Source organism: Erpetoichthys calabaricus, chromosome 1 (genome assembly GCF_900747795.2).
Source record: "Erpetoichthys calabaricus chromosome 1, fErpCal1.3, whole genome shotgun sequence".
Taxonomy (NCBI): domain Eukaryota; kingdom Metazoa; phylum Chordata; class Cladistia; order Polypteriformes; family Polypteridae; genus Erpetoichthys; species Erpetoichthys calabaricus.
The window spans coordinates 344949493-344967888 of NC_041394.2; the positions used below are offsets into that span (position 1 = coordinate 344949493).

General features: G+C 36.7%; 1 protein-coding gene across 1 annotated transcript in view; it reads right to left on the reverse strand.

Moving 5' to 3' along the window:
• LOC114642653 (NACHT, LRR and PYD domains-containing protein 3-like) overlaps positions 1 to 18396 on the reverse strand; it is a 148468-nt gene that overhangs the window by 64040 nt on the left and 66032 nt on the right. Inside the window, exons 9-12 of the mRNA XM_051924930.1 lie at positions 16562 to 16713; positions 8966 to 9137; positions 5773 to 5838; positions 3053 to 4760 (exon numbers count right to left, since the gene is read on the reverse strand). Coding sequence (XP_051780890.1) covers positions 3053 to 4760; positions 5773 to 5838; positions 8966 to 9137; positions 16562 to 16713 — 2098 coding nt within the window. The remainder of the gene's footprint in view (positions 1 to 3052; positions 4761 to 5772; positions 5839 to 8965; positions 9138 to 16561; positions 16714 to 18396) is intronic.

Consider the following 18396-nt stretch of genomic DNA (forward strand, 5'->3'; position numbering starts at 1 on the left):
AGATTGCTGCTCAGCTGGCCACAGTTGTTAACCATTTTTTCAGCACTGGCTCTGACAGGAAGCATGCTATTGGATGTCAGAAAAAGAGGCAAGCGTGACTGTGTTGGAGGACTGGTGTTTGGTGTGCAAACTGGACATGGGCTATGATTTTCAGTTGTGTAATTTGACAAGGTGCAGCAATGAGATCAGCAACTGTAGGAGGCAAATCAGACATACCCCACAACAAAAATTTGAGCAATGTGACATTGGCTTTAATTTTGTGTTAATGCATAGAGTTAATAAGTATAGTAGGCACCAGAGCAAATAATCCCGAATGCAAAAACACAACAGATATTTCAGTGTAATACTCTCTTGTGTGTCCACATAATAAAGCTGACTTAGCAGCATCACTTAATGTAAAATGGCCAAACAGATTTTCTTTAAAATTGTACAATAACTCAGGGGCAGTCTTACTTACAATATAAGCTTTATGGCATCTCAATGGATTATCAGGAGATGCTACAGTAGATAAAGCTGATATTTTTGAGTTCTGTTTTGAGCTTTAAGTACCTCCTTTATAATGTCAGAGGCTAACTTTAATGTAGATTGGCTGAATGGAAATGACAGTCACAGTTTAGCACAGAGGTAGAACTAAAGGCCATGATTTTATAATGATGTACAAATTAAGAATTTGCATTTAAGTGTTTAAATAATACTCACACAGTTCTGGGAAACACATCACATACTTCACAAATCTTTTTCCCCAGTGTTCTTGGTAAAGAACGTATTTAACTGTAATAGTTGGCATCTACCCTTTCAAGTTCTTTCATAGCCAAAAACACTTTTATCGTGTCATGTTTTAATATCTAATATTTTTTTCTCATACCACATAGTCCAGAGTCTGATTTGTCTCTAGTACTAGGATACCTATTTTTTGAAATATGGAGAGCAAAGTGTATGTACTGGGTTAGAGAGGTTACAAAACATAAACACCTACTGTACAATAGTACTAGTTTTATTAAATAAGTAGAATCTTTTCAAGTGACAAATGAAATGTAAGACGTTTGACAAAAACTAGCTATTACGTCCTTGTTGAGATTGTGAATCATGCAGAATTCTTTCAGGTCTTTAAATACATTTTTGTATTTGTTTTGAAAATGCTAATATTTTTTCATGTATTCTCGAATTCATTTGTTTTCATTAGGGATGGCTGCTGATTGCTATGGTAACTAGGTCGGTCATTAAATCATAAACACAAAACATTAAATATCAACGCAACAGATCTTTCTTCATCAGAGATTGGATTAAAAAAATACTTTATTTGTGTGCATTGTAGTGCTATCTGTATATTTTGGATTCTTGTAAAAAGTCATTTGATGACTAATTTTGGGATTACGACTTTTGTTTTAACTAAAGATAGGACGGATTTCTGGTTATAATGATATGATTTGACTTCTGGTCCTAGGCGGCACAGTAGCGCAGTGGGTAGCGCTGCTGCCTCGCAGTTGGGAGACCTGGGGACCTGGGTTTGCTTCCCGGGTCCTCCCTGCGTGGAGTTTGCATGTTCTCCCCGTGTCTGCGTGGGTTTCCTCCGGGCGCTCCGGTTTCCTCCCACAGTCCAAAGACATGCAGGTTAGGTGGATTGGCGATTCTAAATTGGCCCTGGTGTGTGCTTGGTGTGTGGATGTGTTTGTGTGTGTCCTGCGGTGGGTTGGCACTTTGCCCGGGATTGGTTCCTGCCCTGTGTTGGCTGGGATTGGCTCCAGCGTGACCCTATGTTCGGATTCAGCGGGTTGGAAAATGGATGGATGGACTTCTGGTCCTTCTAAAACAAATTATGCTGCAACACGGACAGAAAATGTGCACTTTTTCTGGGGTTAGAATTAAGGTGTATCAAAGTTCTGCAACAGAGATCTCAGTGTAAGATCTGAACTATGCATGTATGTCATAAAGAATCAGCTGGTAGTGACATATTGGTATACAAGCAGCATGTTGAAGTAATGACATCACTTCCTTTAGAGTGGGAGGGCTGGTCTTATATTATATAGCTGAAACCAAAATACATTCTCTGAATCTAACCTAAACAAAGTGCCGAGGTGACAGTATGGCCTAACCAGACTGCATTTCCCATCAGTCTGCAATTTTTCTGTGGCCCCAGACTACGGCAGCCTTGCATTGCTGTCTGCAGGGATTGGTGGGAAGATTTGACAAGGGCACAAAACAGCAAAGCGAGAAGATCTTATTCTTCCTTTTGCTTCAGAATAATCATCTTTTGGATTAAAGTATTATTCTGTGGTATTTAAGTTATTATCTTGGATTTGTTCTGTTTGTTTATTTTGAACATTTTTGTCATTTTGTCAGTGTTGACAAATTGTGATATGAGGAGAGCTTGAGGTAGTAATAGACATATTGTCCTATGTATACAGTACAGTGAAATTCTTTACAGCTCACATACATCACATACATGGAAATAACTTTAAATTGCACTTTTAACCGATTATGTTGTGAATGATGGTTCTTGACCTCAGAGGAATCACCCCTTGCAATGTGGGGTGTGTCATAACGATGGGACCTCCTAATAGCACTGCTAATAAATAACTGCTGGTGGAAACAGTCCAAATAAATATATACAAACTAAACTAAGCCAACAGGAAAAAAACAGATTTAACCACCAGAATCCTTGGGATATACTGTAAACACCCCAAATACATGAAAATTAAAACAGGGACCACTAGAATTCATATAAAGAATTAACAAATACCATGAATCCAGACAGGTATAAGGTGTATGATTTATTTAGTGTTAACATTTGCATGTTGTATATGGTGAATGAAGTTACTGTATATTCCTTAAATGTTTTCTTTAATGTTTTCTTGGACTCTTTACCTATTTTTAAGTGTTTTTATTGGGAGGGTTGATGGGCCTGACCAGTCTGGATATCGTCCTAGCTTCCTTCAGATAAAATAAATAAATCACTTTGTATGAGAGAGTGAACCTGTGTAACTTTAAAAATGGAGATTGTTAGATCTTTACAAACAGATAAAACTAAACTGTCATGGCTTGTATTACTTACTTGACTTGCTTGCAGTAGATGAAACCCGGCACCAGTCTCCTGATACAGTTTATAGTGAGATTTGATTCTGACAGGTTAAGGACCTCAAGTTCCCCAAAACAGCGGATGACAGAGGCCAGCACAGCACAGTCTAATGGAGACAAAGTCATCTTACTAAAGTCCATCTTTAAATTCTCTCCAATAGCATCTCTAATTAATTGCTTATTCTGAGTCTCACTGAGCCACTGACACACCTGTAGAGCTTCACTTTTACCGCCTTGTAATGCCTGTTCAGCTTTCTCCTTCACCCACTTCAGTATGTGCTCCATGGTGTTCTTTTCAAACTCACCCATGATTTCACCCAGTGTTTTAAATATGGAAGGCCTTGCCAGTCCCACCATGAACTGAATGAGAATCTCAAACCGGCCATCTTTACATGAGTCTAGTTTTAGAAGCAGCTCCTCAACACACCCTGATGGATTGAGGTAGAAGGAGCAGGCAGCCATGAACTCTTGCAGTGTGGAGTGGTAGAATGTGTATGCTGTGTGTTCTGGAGTGGTTTGTTTCTTCAAGAATCCAGAGAGGAATGGAGAGGACAAAAATGGCTGTAGACCAAAAGTGGACATCTCCTGCTTCTCAGAAAATACAAAAATTTGATTATCCACTCCGTAATAAGCTAACTTTCCCAGTTTAACCAGAATTGCCTGCTGGTTGTCGGCTTCTCTCCTGTGACTGGTGAGGATGTTGTGAATGAACATCGCAAACACATCAGTGACAGTTCCAAGTGTGGCTTGTTGCTCTTCTTCAGGTATCATGAAGTGGCTCTTTAGCACAGAGCAGATAATCCAGCAGTACAAGGGATTGAAGCACAAGGGATAGAGGATCGGGTTCTCCTCCACATACTGAAAAGCCGTAGTGCCCATGTTAACATCATGTAAGAACTTGTTAAAATACATCAGCCTTTGTTCAGGAAAGAACCCCAGGATCTGTACAAATCGGTCAACTTTATCCATATTCAAGGACTCCAGGCTGGTTGGTCTGCTAGTGATCAGGACTGAACAACCCTTAAGTAATGTCCGGTAGACAAGGCTTGCCACCAGGACATAAAGTGGAGAATCATCATCTGGGTTTGAGCAGAGCTGACTCTCTGTAAAGTCCAGTTTGTGTTTGTACTCATCCAATCCATCAAATATAAAGAGGAGAGATTTGGGGTTCTGCAGGATTTCTCTCAATTTCTGGTCATTTAAGTAATTATAGTATCTTACAATCAGTTTGGTCAGTGATATCTTTGACTCCTTCTCATTTTCTAGGAGGTTGAGCTCCCTGAATTTAAACAGAAACACAAATGCAAACCTCTGGTACTGTGTGCCTCTGGCCCAGTCAAACATGATCTTCTGGACCATGGTGGTCTTTCCAATTCCAGCTGTTCCACTGGCTACTATATTTGCAGAATGTATACTTTCAGGACATCTCTTAAATATTTGTTCAGTCCAGATTCTCTCACATTTCTCCGTTACCTGTCCCTCTTCCAGCTCTGCGCGACTCCGGCCAGTTTTCAAAAGTTCATGTTCAATTTCATTATGGGTTACCGTGTCCTGTTTAAAGACCATCAGCTCAGTGTATTGAGTCTCAAAGTTCACAGCTCTGATGTGTGAATCTCCAAATGAAGGATGATCATATAGAGATTTCATGGCCTCAGACACAGCAATCTTGTGTTTCTCATAAAGGTCTGAAAATAAAAATGAGGACAAGTGAGCAGGCTGACAAAAACACAACAGAGTAGGAGCTACTAATCAGAAAGATAAGAGGAGAGAGTTACTGTTTTGTCTTGGTAGAGTAATATATATTGCTCTACTTTCCCCTATTGTATTATTAATATGTAGCCTTAGAATGCCTAATCTCACAGACTTACCACTGTTTATAAGATATTATTATATATAACTTATCCCCACCTTCCCTTCTATATCTATAACCTCAGGCAATTAGATGTAGTAAAAAGACAAGCAGAAGTTAAGTTAGACATAAAATAATGTATTATTGATAATATTCATAAATAATAAATAATAACAAAATGCAAAGTACATTTGAATATCGGCAACCATAAAACCTGATTAAATGGTGATATGTAGTTCAGGCGGCACACAAAGACTTGTAGTTACTTAAATGTCTCTAGTTAAGGCATCATTGGTGCTCAGCTTTCAGCCACATGTCTGTTCAAAATGGCTGCTGAGCTGTGCTGTTCATTGTGTCATCTACATCATCACAGATTAGCAAGAGAGAGATGCTTCTTTCAGATGTTGATTAGTAAGAGAGATGCTTCTTCAATCTTCACAGGTTAGCAAGAGAGAGAGTGTGAGGTTAAACACATACATTTATAGATGTTCTGTCCAACCCCTACAGCCAATAGGACATCATGGTACTTAAAAGCGTCTGACACAAGCCAAATCCAAACAGCCATACCTCAGACCAATGGGGGAATAGAACATCTTAACACCTGCCACCCCCAAACCATATGTTAAAGTACACCTTAGCCTACTTGCAGGGGTTAGAAATGACTTTAGCAAAGAAACACTGCCAAACTGGTTTAAGACACATCCCCCACATCCTGTCGTAAAATTCAAACCTAAGCCCTGGGGTTTGGGGAAGTAAACACCAAATTACATTGCTTTGCCCAAATTAGAAATAAAGACATGCAAAACATTTATCAAGTTATATGTAAAATCTCACATCACAACAGTTACCATTAAGATGAAGGTCAAGGACAGGTGATTTGACACTGGCCTCAATCTCTTCTAAAAGCTTCTTTCCTGTTGATAAAAAGAATAAAAATGGGGTCAATCAAAGGGTATTGGACTTCCTGCAGCTCCTATAAAATGCAAAGTTATGAATAATAAAACTGGGCTTTATAATTGTTACAAATGTATACATTCGATAAACTGTCATTGTTATGATATAGCCATACTTTCCTTATCTGATATTTATTCAATCTTTGATTGTTATTTTTGTGAATTTTGAATGATTAATTTTCATGTGATTTTTTAAATTTCTGTTTTGGCCTCTTTCGCTTTTTTTTTTATGTACTGTTTCTTTGACTGTGGCTCAATTTTGTGCTTTGTGGGTGGTACCATTGCTAAGACTTACCTCTGACTTTATTAAGCCACAAAAAAGGAGTGATGCTTTGAGTTTGCAGTGGACATTAAGTAATTATTAATTTTCTTTAGATTTGCAGGCTCTTGGATTCATTTTCTGTGTTTTGGTCTCTGATTACTTGAAATGTGTATTTAGGACTTGTTCACCTTGGATTGCCTTTTAAGGCAAATTCTTTTACCTCTTTTTGTTCTTTTGAGTGTATTGTTTCATTCTTTTTTTTATTTATACTTATTTATAAAAAAATGTTTTCCTTTTGTCTTCAAGCCAGATATTATCAGCTACCCTCTCTTGTAGGACATTTTGATATAGTTTAGAAATGTTTTTTTGCTATTTTGAACCTTTTAAAATCAGTTTCCCATTTTTGGGGTTGGGCTAACAGAAACCTGCAGAAAGCAGTTGGGGTTAGTTGCCCAAGGTAAACCACTTCTGAGAAAATCACTGAAGGTCCTTGAAAGCTTTTGTAGCTTTTTTGGAAGCTTTTTTTCACCATGCTTGAGATCTCAAAACATCAACATGTCACTCTGTGTGACCGCAGAGGTGCAAAGACATAAAAAAGAATGTGAAGGACAATAACCAGTAATGAGAGTATGTATATTTTAAATATTATTGCTTTTTTGTTAATTTTGAATGATTTTTTTCCCTTGTGTCTCAGTGTTACTTCTGTTGATTTCTTATGTGATTTTGTAATAGTGTATTACTCATTTAATATAGTTCTGTTCTATGTTCTTTTTGGGCACAACCCTAAAAGCCAGGACCACCTTGACATCACCAATCTGGGCTCTCCCTCTGGCTATATATTCATAAACAGTGTAGGTCCAAGAGTTAGCAATCATTTATGTCTGGTGCATTTATATTAAGTATTATGTTCCCATGCGGTGGGTTGGCGCACTGCCCGGGATTGGTTCCCTGCCTTGCGCCCTGTGTTGGCTGGGATTGGCTCCAGCAGACCCCCATGACCCTGTGTTCGGATTCAGCGGGTTGGAAAATGGATGGATGGATGGATTATGTTCCCAGTCTTCGTTTTTGGTTTTCTGCGTTTATTTTAACTGTGTTTAAAGCATATTGATTTTCTCCGCAATGCATCAGGCCTTATTTGTTTAGGATTAAATTTTAGGCCAACCTTCTGTACTTATTTCTTTTGCTCTTTGGATACTTTTTTTGTATGGTGATACTTTTTGTGAACAAATCCTTGCTTTGTAAAGACTCTTATTTGTCCTGTTAATACAAGCTAAGGGCTTACAGTTATCCTTCCTTTTGTGGAGCTTCATCATAAATATATACAGTATATATATTTTTGAAAAATTTGTATTTATTTTGCCAGCTACAAATTTTTGGGCAAGTTTCAGCTGGAGCCATCAGGTAGCCTTGGAGCCTGGATGAAATCAGGGGAGCCTCTACTAGGCAGAACAGGTAAGATTTTGGCCTGCTCCCTGGCTATTTTTGAAGGCCTCACCCATATTGCCTTGGAGGAAACTCTCATTTCATAAAAACTTCAGATGAAGGCACACAGAGAGGGCCTGCTAGTTTTGGGTATTGTCATAGTGCCCAAAACACTTTATGATATTCAGTCTCCATGCATCTGATCTTCATGAGATAACTTAAGAGTTTCACTCGATTTTTCTACTTAAAGCTTTGTTTCAGTGCTCTTGGGGTTTGTTTCCTAATATTGGGGCATGGAGTGGATTATTCCAGTAAAGTCAATCACAGGACATAGAAAACAAAGGATTTAACTCAAGTTAACTATGTGTGAAACTCAATGATCTTGACAGATAGAAGGCAAAAAAACAGCCCATCACAGAAATGAACTGGATAGAAAAAAGGAGCATCTCGCTTTAAAGTTGAATCCATGTAAAAAAAAACAGTTAGGAAATCAAGAAAACAAATTCTGTTCAAAATCAAGAAAACAAAACCTGTGACAAAGCAGGAAAAATAAACCAAGTCATCTTTCTAGTCACTGAAGGTGTGCATCTGACAAAAAGGTTTGCAAATACAGGGTGTGACAGTTTTTGGTCCTCTCGACTCCTCTGACCACTCTTCAGACGCCAGGTAAAAGTGCAATAATTATTTATTTGGACAATATTAAAGTGCACAAAGCAACTACACACCAAACTATACTCATATAATAAATCAAGAATCAATAAACAATACACTAATCACAATCCTCCATTCCCAGACGCGTTGCCACCCTTCCACCCAGCTCAGCTCAATGCTCTGGTCTCTCACAGTCCTTTTTATAGTCCTTGACCCGGAAGTGTTTCGCCCTCTCTGTCCACGTGACTAGGAACACTCCCGGGTTAGATAAAAATCCTTTCTTCTTCACCCCGGAAGCATGTCATTCCTCCTGTCCATGTGACTTGAATGTACTTCTGGGGTGTAGGGCAAATAATCCTTGTTCCTCCCTGCAGCGTCCCCTAGCGGCCCCCACGGCATCCAGCAGTGTTGGGGATAAAAACTGCATTGTCCAGAATTCCCTGCTGGCATTCGGGGCACCTCCATGCTGCAGGGAGGGCTCCACCTGGCGGTCTGGGGTTATTGGCCGGGATGAAAGGCCGGCCACCTATCACAAGGGACAAAGGAGAAATATGGATCCTGTGACTCTCAGGCTACTACAATATAGCTAACAAAAGTCTTTCCATAAACAAGAGGGTGCTATAAAATGAGATTCATTAAGCTTTAAGTGGGCTTTTTGTCCCAGTGGTCTGCTGTGTGGTATCTTCTATTGTGTTTTTGTTTAGACGTTTAGGAGTACACTGTGATGTAAGAACCGGAGGTCCATTAACTCACCACTATCTGCCACTTCCTCCATTATTCTGATCATATTTGGTGATGGAAATCTCACAAGTTCATCAGTCAGTGCCTCCCACAGGCCGGTCAGTGCCATATTGTCCTTCATCATGTCACTAATGAAAGACTTCACGCCTTCTGTCCCGTTAGACTCTTCTTTGGATTTGAAAATCTGAAAAAAACAACCAAATAAGCAGAGATCCATTTTAGTGATGACCACTCGATGAGTGGAGTGACCAATCTGACCTGACAATTTTACACTGACAGTACAATTTACATTAGTGACATTCTAAAACCTGTGCTGTTGTTAATCATTCTCCTCCTCATCCTCTTTGTCTCTGTTTTATCCCAGATATACCAGTACCTAACCTTTCAGCTTTGCCAAGCCATCCTTCATGTCCAGTGTAGGAGGTAATGATTTCTTAGATTTCTTGGCAAAGCTGTCCTTCTTGAACTCTGAATATTCTTTTAGTTTTCACCTAATGGCTTCATTTTGTGGTCCCTTTCTGCACAATCACCCTTTAAATGCCAGACTCATAATAAGAGGTTAGACAAAACTGTTAAGCAATTCCCAAATGAAAAGACCTTTCCTGAAATAAAACTGTACTGTACAGAAATACCACAAAATAGCACTCTAGAAACAAGTTAACAATCTTAGTGTTTAATTTTAGAAAATGACTATTAAATTAACAACAGAAACACCCTGCTTTTTTCAGTAAGATAATCATTGAAAAAATCTAATTTGTTCTCTTTAGTTGCCCATAAACTCAGCATCCTGATGACTTTTCCATACATCCCTACCAACAAAAGCTACATATAGCCTTATACAGTTTGAGTGAATATAAAAAGAAACAATTTCTTAGCACACAACATATATTGTTTATACATATTTTCACTTTAAATGTTAGTATACATTGCACAGCCATGGGATAGAAAACTGCTTCAGTATTAATTAGTGAAAAGAAAAATAATACATTTTTCTCAGCTGGGCACATAATACATGAAGTAGAAACTAATTTTTAGTGGTGACACATTACATAGTTTTATTTTGTTTTATTGCGTGTACATATACTGTTTCATTTTACTGGGAGTAAGAATGACCCAAAGGGATGTTGCAATTTGACTGGATATCCAAAGCTTCTCTCTGACTAGGAATAAAACCACTTCAGTATTTAATCATGAAAATCAAAACGACCTTCTTCAATCAGCTGGAAGAATAAAATAATAAGTAAAAACAATAGTTTTCTATATACAATGAAGAGTTTATGAAATTACAGCATTACTTACATAGTTACATGAAAGTAAATGAAAGGTAGAATGATGGACTTAGCATAATACTGTCAACATCAGTCTGCTTTCATTTTTGCAATCTTACTGGCTCAATGCAGTGCATTCACTTTGGTTTTGCTTTGTGTGTTTTCTCTGACTGCCTCAGCACTTTGTCATTGTCAGTTTAACTATCTTTTGTGTCCTTTCACAGTGATCTGCCAGCTCCTGTCTCATTTTGAATCCAACACAGAGCAGGATTGTCTTTTGAGCAAGTAGCTGATTTGTCAACCAAAATGATGTGAAAACATTGTCAGCAGCAGTGCTTGAAGATGAACCAAATAACTGCCAGTACTCTCTGTTGTATTGGTCTCTTCACCCTTTTCATGGAGTGTGGTATACTACAAACAACTTCTTCGGAGATTGTGCGGGGTGTATTGGCCCATCTCTTGGTATCTCCTCCATACTCTTGAGACCTTCTTGCGAAGGCATGTATGGATGTGCCATCCTTGAGGAGCTGGATTACCTGTGCAACCTGAATCAGCTACAGGTACCACCTCATGCTACCTGTAGTGACAAGGACACCAGCAAAATGAAAAACTAGACAAGAATCAGTCAAAAAGGATAAGGAGAGCACAATTGTCTGTGGCCACCACCTGCAAAACCTTTCCTTTTTGGGAGTCTTATTGCTGTTGCCTCTCCAGTGCAGCTGTTGTCACTTTCATTTGCACCAAAGCAGAGATTGATATCCCTGAAGCTTAACTGACTTAGTTTTAGATTGTGGTGATTACTTGTTCCTGTAATTTTTTGAACAGTATATATATATATATATATATATATATATATATATATATATATATATATATATATATATATATATATATATATATATATATATATACTAGCAAAATACCCGCGCTTCGCAGCAGAGAGGTAGTGTGTTAAAGAGGTTATGTAAACATATATATACATATACATATAAACATATATATACATATCTACATATACACATATCTGCATATACATATATATAAATATATACATATATATATATATATATATATATATATATACATATACACATCCACATATATATATACATATATATATATACACATATCAACATATATATATACACATACATATACACACATACATATATATATACACACATACATACATACATATTTACATATCTACATATATATATACACTAGCAAAATACCCACGCTTCGCAGCGGAGAGGTAGTGTGTTAAAGAGGTTATGTAAACATATATATACATATATATATATACATATATACACATATCTACATATACACATATCTACATATACATATATATAAATATATACATATATATATATATATACATATACACATCCACATATATATACATATATATATATACACATATCAACATATATATATACATATACATATACACACATACATACACAAACACACATATATATATATACATACATATACACATACATACATACACATACATATATATATACACACATACATACATACATATTTACATATCTACATATATATATATACTAGCAAAATACCCGCGCTTCACAGCAGAGAAGTAGTGTGTTAAAGAGGTTATGTAACCATATATATATATACATAAACATATATACATATATATACATATCTACATATACACATATCTACATATACATATATATACATATACACATCCACATATACATATATATATATATATACATATACAAATTTACATATCTACATATATATATATATACATATAAATATAGACATACATATATACATACATACATACATTCACATATAGATATATATATACTGTATATATACATATCTACTTATTGGCTCCTGTATTTAGGATATAGCGGGTTGGATAATGGATGGATGGACATCTGTATGCATAGCCCTATTTGCCCGTTTTCGTTTTTTTTCTTTCTCAGTAATATTTCAGTAAACCCGGAGCTTGTCAGTTCAAATCCTGGTACTGACACCACTGTGTGACCCTGAGGAAGTCACTTCACCTGCCTGTGCTGCAAAAAACAAAAGTAATGTAACAAATTGTACCTCAGATGTTGCAAGTTGCTGGAATAAAGGCATAAGTAAAATAGCTAAATATGTATTATACACATAGGAACTATTAATTTATTTTCAGTTAAGTCATCTGCAGCAAACCTTTATAAATGAGGGTTTCTCCTTTTTAGATAGTGCAAACTGTTTCTTCTTAATTGACGTTTTCTCTTGGAGAGCTTTTTTCATTTCATTGAAAATTAAAGCAGCAACTGCCAAAATATGTAGCTTTCTTATTAATTTTTCAACATTGTGTAAAATAAATTTATAAAGTAACATAAAAGGTTTAAATACTGGTTATCCTTTTACACTAAAATATTACTAAAGAGATACAAAAAAAGTAAAATGGATATGTTCTTTTTCTTTAAGGAGATTAAATATTACTGAAGAAAGAAAAAAAAAACTAAAACAGCCAAATGGGGCTATGCATACGAACTTAAAAGGTTTAAATAAAACAGAAATATATACTTTTATTTTTACTTCCTTAACTTGTGGAGGGTGTATCCTGTAGCAAAGCCCTAAGTTTTTTCGTGAAAGCCCGTTTCAGTCAATAAGTCTTAAAAAAACATGTAAAGATATTGACAATAAGCTAAGTCATCTGCAGCAAAGTTTTATAAATGAGGGTTTCTCCTTTTTAGACGATAAGCTACGCAAACCCAGGAAGACATGGAATCGTTTAAATCAAATATCATTACATCTTCCTTTCTTAAAGAGAAGTAAGGCAGAACTTATAAGCTTACATATTTATATATAGACATATATATATATATATATATATCTATATCCGAAGCCGTGCAAGCACACTCTTGAGAATGCAACGTATAGTTGTACAGAAGAGAAGCAATCTTGCCTCAAATCAATGGCAACCTTTTGTAGGTCTATGAACTTAATTTAAACTTTAGGTTTACACGGTGCTTTCTTTCCGAAGTACCTGCAGTCATGAATATGTCTGTATGTGTCAGTCGGTCAAATCCACGTGCTTCGCACCGGCGAAGTACTGCTTTTAAATTTTTATTAAGAAGAAAAGAAAACCTTTTTAAATTGAGGGAAAATATACTAATAACAGTTTGTTAAGGATCTGTTTTTTTGTGAAGCTGCCTTCACTCGAGTGATCACTTCGAGCTGACTTGCTGGCTAACCATAAGCGTTACCTGGTAGGTAACCACCCATACAATCAGATTGTGAATCAGACTACGAATGCCGTGAATGTAATTACCCCGATCTACATGTTGTCAAATAAACGAACCACATGCTGTGGCGCAATTTTAGGGGCTTCGCCTGTAGCGCTGACATCCGAGGTTCGATTCCCGTAAGGGAGTGAAGTGAGTGGCTGGTTACCTACCAGGTAACGCTTATGGTTGGCCAGCAAGTGAGGTAACATCAGGCACGGTGCCTTCAGTTGTGAGAAGCAGATCATAGAATGGTTGAAAATAGTTTACTGTCAAATAATACAAAGAGTACGCGACACGTCTTTCCCCCTTATTCTTGGCTCATCAGGCGTACACACTCACTGCACTCGCTTACGGTAATCGAACCTCGGACATCAGCGCTAGAGGGGCTTCGCAGCGGTGAAGTATTGCTTTTAAATTTTAATTAAGAAGAAAAGAAAACCTTTTTAAATTAAGTCTTAAAAAGAGGTGTAAAGATATTAACAATAAGCTACGCAAACCCACCAAGAAATGCAAACGTTTAAATCAAGGCGCGAGTCGAAAAACACCATCTCATAATATTAGTTAACGATTAACACATTTCTATATGTATTGTAAGCATACAATACAACTGATAATATGTTGCGCTTATTTATCTGGTGTACCGACATTTTTGCGCGTTTAACGTCTGAAATCTAACGTGGTTTGTGCCCTTCAGAATGAAAACAGTTTGCATTTACCTTTTTAATAAAAGGCGAGCTTTTAAGCCTGAGAAATCACCCCGTAAATGCACACGTTTAATTGCACATGTGTTAATATGTATGCTTGCACAGTATTAACCCCTTAACCGCCCTCTGCCGGATATATCCAGCATCGTAGCGTTATTGCTGACGCCTTACTGCCGGAATTATCCGGCACATTTGCCTATGGTTATGTGAATGCCTGGCGCGTAGTATAACTGACAGTTTGGCGTGGGTATTATTACTACATTGTATTTCGACAACTCTGCGGTTGTATTGGCTGCTGACGTGATGTGATTCGAAAGTGAAAGCTGTGAATATGGCGAAACGTAAACTGACTTCAAGTGAGGTTTTGCAGGCGATTTTGGACAATAATTCTGATCATGATTGTAGCAGTTCTGAAGAAGATTTTAGCGACAATGATGATCAGTAATGTGCGCTGCATGATACTGTGAATGACGACGCATCGGATGATGGCGATGAGTGGGTGTATCCACAGCATCTCAACTGGACTGCTGCCCGTTATCTGAGCCAGATAAGAAAGATTAAAACCGTGACCGCTTGTTCAAGCTACGTCCTTTGATTGACCATTTATTTGAAACATTTCAGCAGGTATTTCAGCAGGTAAATACTGCTTGAATAAATGTAAAGTAAAAAAATGAAAATTGTTCAGATTTCTCCTGGCATGGGGAATATTTAGGGAGTTGGCGGTTAAAGGGTTAAAAGACACTCACCAACGTCATTTACCTTTGTTCCCGCGTTTGATAAAAGGCAAGCTTTTAAGCCTGAGAAATCACCCCGTAAATGCATACGTTTAATTGCACATGTGTTAATATGTATGCTTACATAGTATTAAAAGACACTCAAAAATTAACATCATTTACCTTCGTTCCCGCGTTTGACTCGTGCTGTAAATCTCTTCCTTGTTTTTAGTTCACGTGATTATGTAGGAGGCGTGATGACGGGATACGTGACTCCGCCTCCTCCATTAGAGTATATGGACAAAAAACAGGTTCCAGTTATGACCATTACGCGTAGAATTTCGAAATGAAACCTGCCTAACTTTTGTTAGTAAGCTGTAAGGAATGAGCCTGCCAAATTTCAGCCTTCCACCTACACGGGAAGTTGGAGAATTAGTGATGAGTGAGTCAGTCAGTCAGTCAGTCAGTCAGTCAGTCAGTCAGTGAGGACTTTGCCTTTTATTAATTAGTATATATATATATATATATATATATATATATATATATATATATATATGTGTTTTCAAAAAAATGGCGGATCTGACAATCTATGCTAATACAATTATAAACAGACCTTATTTTTTTTTGCGTGTTTACACATCTGACATGAAAAAACATGTACTTTATGTGATTCAATACATGTGCCAGCATTTTACAGCTGAACTCAAGTCATATATTTTTTTTATTAAAGACATCTCATTAGCAGACAAGTATCACACTGCATAATTCCTTACATATTCACAAACAAAGCATACCATTTATTCTTGCACTTGCATTCATTGTTGAGTCTGCCGGGCCGTGCAGTGGTGGAGCTGTTGCCTTACAGTAGGAAGGCCCCTGTACATGCCCAGCAGTTTGAACCTGGCTTTGTTGGTTATGTATAAATAAACATCCCAAAACAGTAGGCAGTAATGAGGGAAAAAAAACTTACTTTCCTATACACTTCAGCAAAAGTCATACTACTCAACATTCAATTTTGTTATATATTACCACTGATATATGGAACAAGTTACTAAGCAGTGCAGTAGTATGGTAGATAGTAGGACTTTGTGAACTGTCTAGTACTTTAAATTTCAGATAACAAAAATACTTCAGGAAACTCACAAAACTGTCTTGATCTTTATCTGTGTCTTTCACTTTCTTGTTTGTTATTCACTGAAATTGATTGTTTTTGGAAAACAAACCAGGCATATGTGCCACCTGGAAGCAACACACATAATGACATATTTTGCTTTCTTTTAATTATTGGAAAAGCTAGGTCAGTCGATGGCAAGGGAGACAGAACAATGTTAAGAAGTAAGCTACAGTGACAGGCATGGGGGAAATCTGAGAGAAAGCTGCAGAAGTTATCAGACCATAGTTCTGGTTGGAAGCGCATTGCAACAGTGAACTATATAATCCCAAAGCTTTGTTAGTATAAAAACAGGCAAACCAAAGTAGTGACAGAGGCATGACATTTAACTGTGAGTGTACAGAAGAAGAGTGTTTATTTGAAATGAACATGTGCTTTAAACAGAGAAATGTCCCCAAATGCCTTCACCACAATAAAACAATTGGTACTGTAAGAGAATGAGTAGTGTTATTTGATTTTATAGCGTAATAAAACATCTACTTGTGCATCATCAGTGGTAAGGATGTGCTTAGCTTCCAGGCTCTGCAGGATGCTTGTCATTTTACTTTTAATCACATATGCCAGGTAGGGCTTGTAGTATTCAGTGACTTTGAGGAGATCTTCATGACGGAATCGTTTTATGACTTTCAAAGCTGCAGTGAGAGAAGACAGAAACAGTGTGATAAGGATCTTTGGAAACTAAAGCATCACAGTTCAATCTGACTTGATTTCCTATAACTAAGTTATCACAGTTCAGTGTCAACTCTTAATATTATTATTAATAATAATAAGTTGCATTTATAGAGCATCTTTCACAAACCTAAGGTTGCTTTACATACATAGGGGGAAAAAAATCACACAGAAGACAAAAATTTGTCAAAGAGGAAAGTTCTGAGTTGAGATTAAAAGGTGGGAAAAGAGGAGCAATCTCAGAGAGACCGAGCAAGAGAATTCCAGAGTTGAGTGGCCATGACAGAATGTCAGAGCTCAACTGTACACGGTAAATGTGATGGAACAGAAACTATCAACTTTACACAAAAAATAAGAAAGTCATCCAGAAATGAAAACCTTTAAAGTCCTTTGGTCCATTGTGACTTCTGACCCCTTTTCCCTGTTGTACTGGTGGTCCTTGCTATCTCTGAACATGCGGATGAAGTCCTTTTTTATATTGCTTATTTATTTATTTTATTTATTAATTTAATTTGATTTATGTATGTATGTATTTATTTATTTACTTATTGCCATGTATTCACTTTTGTGTCTCATGTGCTAATTATTTGCCCAACTCCAAAATTTATCCCAGTTTATCTGCTTTGACCACTTGCCACTACCTAATCTATCAAACTTTTTTTCACCTTCACATTTAACTAATTTGCAGTTATATTATTGTCTAAATCAGAAGCATAGATTCAAAACAGTATAGCCCCAAGCACTGTTCATTTTTTTCATCTTTTCTATTCTGAAATACCTTCTTTTACCATAATAAATTGTGTTTAATCCAATTCTGCACTCATCTAGTCACAGTGCCTGGGATTCTTATTTTTTGTCTTTTATAAGCTATCTATTGATGAAGCACTGCAACAGATTTTTTGAAAGTCATAAATTGTATGCTTCACAATTATGAAATATTTTTGTTTCTTTTCCAAAAAGGTCTCATATTTTAATAAAATAGGATTTCCTTTGCCTTAATAAGACAATGCTATTTTAGCAACCTGCTAAAGGATTGCCTCACTCCATGTTTTGTTAAAAATTTCTTTCTCTTAAATGGCGTCTATTCTATTCTCATGTTTTTTAAATGTACATTTGATGCTAATAGTGTTGCAGACAAGGTGATGAGTTCTGGATTTTTATCTTTCTCAGGATTTATAGTTCTTTTGATTTGGCCTAGGTCTACATGCCAACATGGTTTACACATTACAGAGAAGAACGCCTAATTTACTGGAATCTACATGGATATATGTATAGTATCTACCACCTCATTTCTCAGTGAACCTAACCACAAATTTAATTCACTACCTTCACAAAAGGTGAAAAAAGAAGAGGTATTCAAGAGAGAACACAAATGTGCATAATAGGAAATGATCAGTCTCATGGAAATAAACTGTATTTACTATGGGAATCATTGCACACTGCAATCTACTTGCAGAGGTTAATGAATTATGGCATTTACAGAATCCTAGATGACTGAAAATCATTCTAATGACAAGTTGATGTTTAATGGATTTGGTGCAGGTATTTCCATGGGAAGAGCATCTGTTGTCACCAGTAAATCATACAGAGAAGGTTTCTGCCTTTATATGAATCAGAAAATCAAATAAAACTTTATCACATAAAAA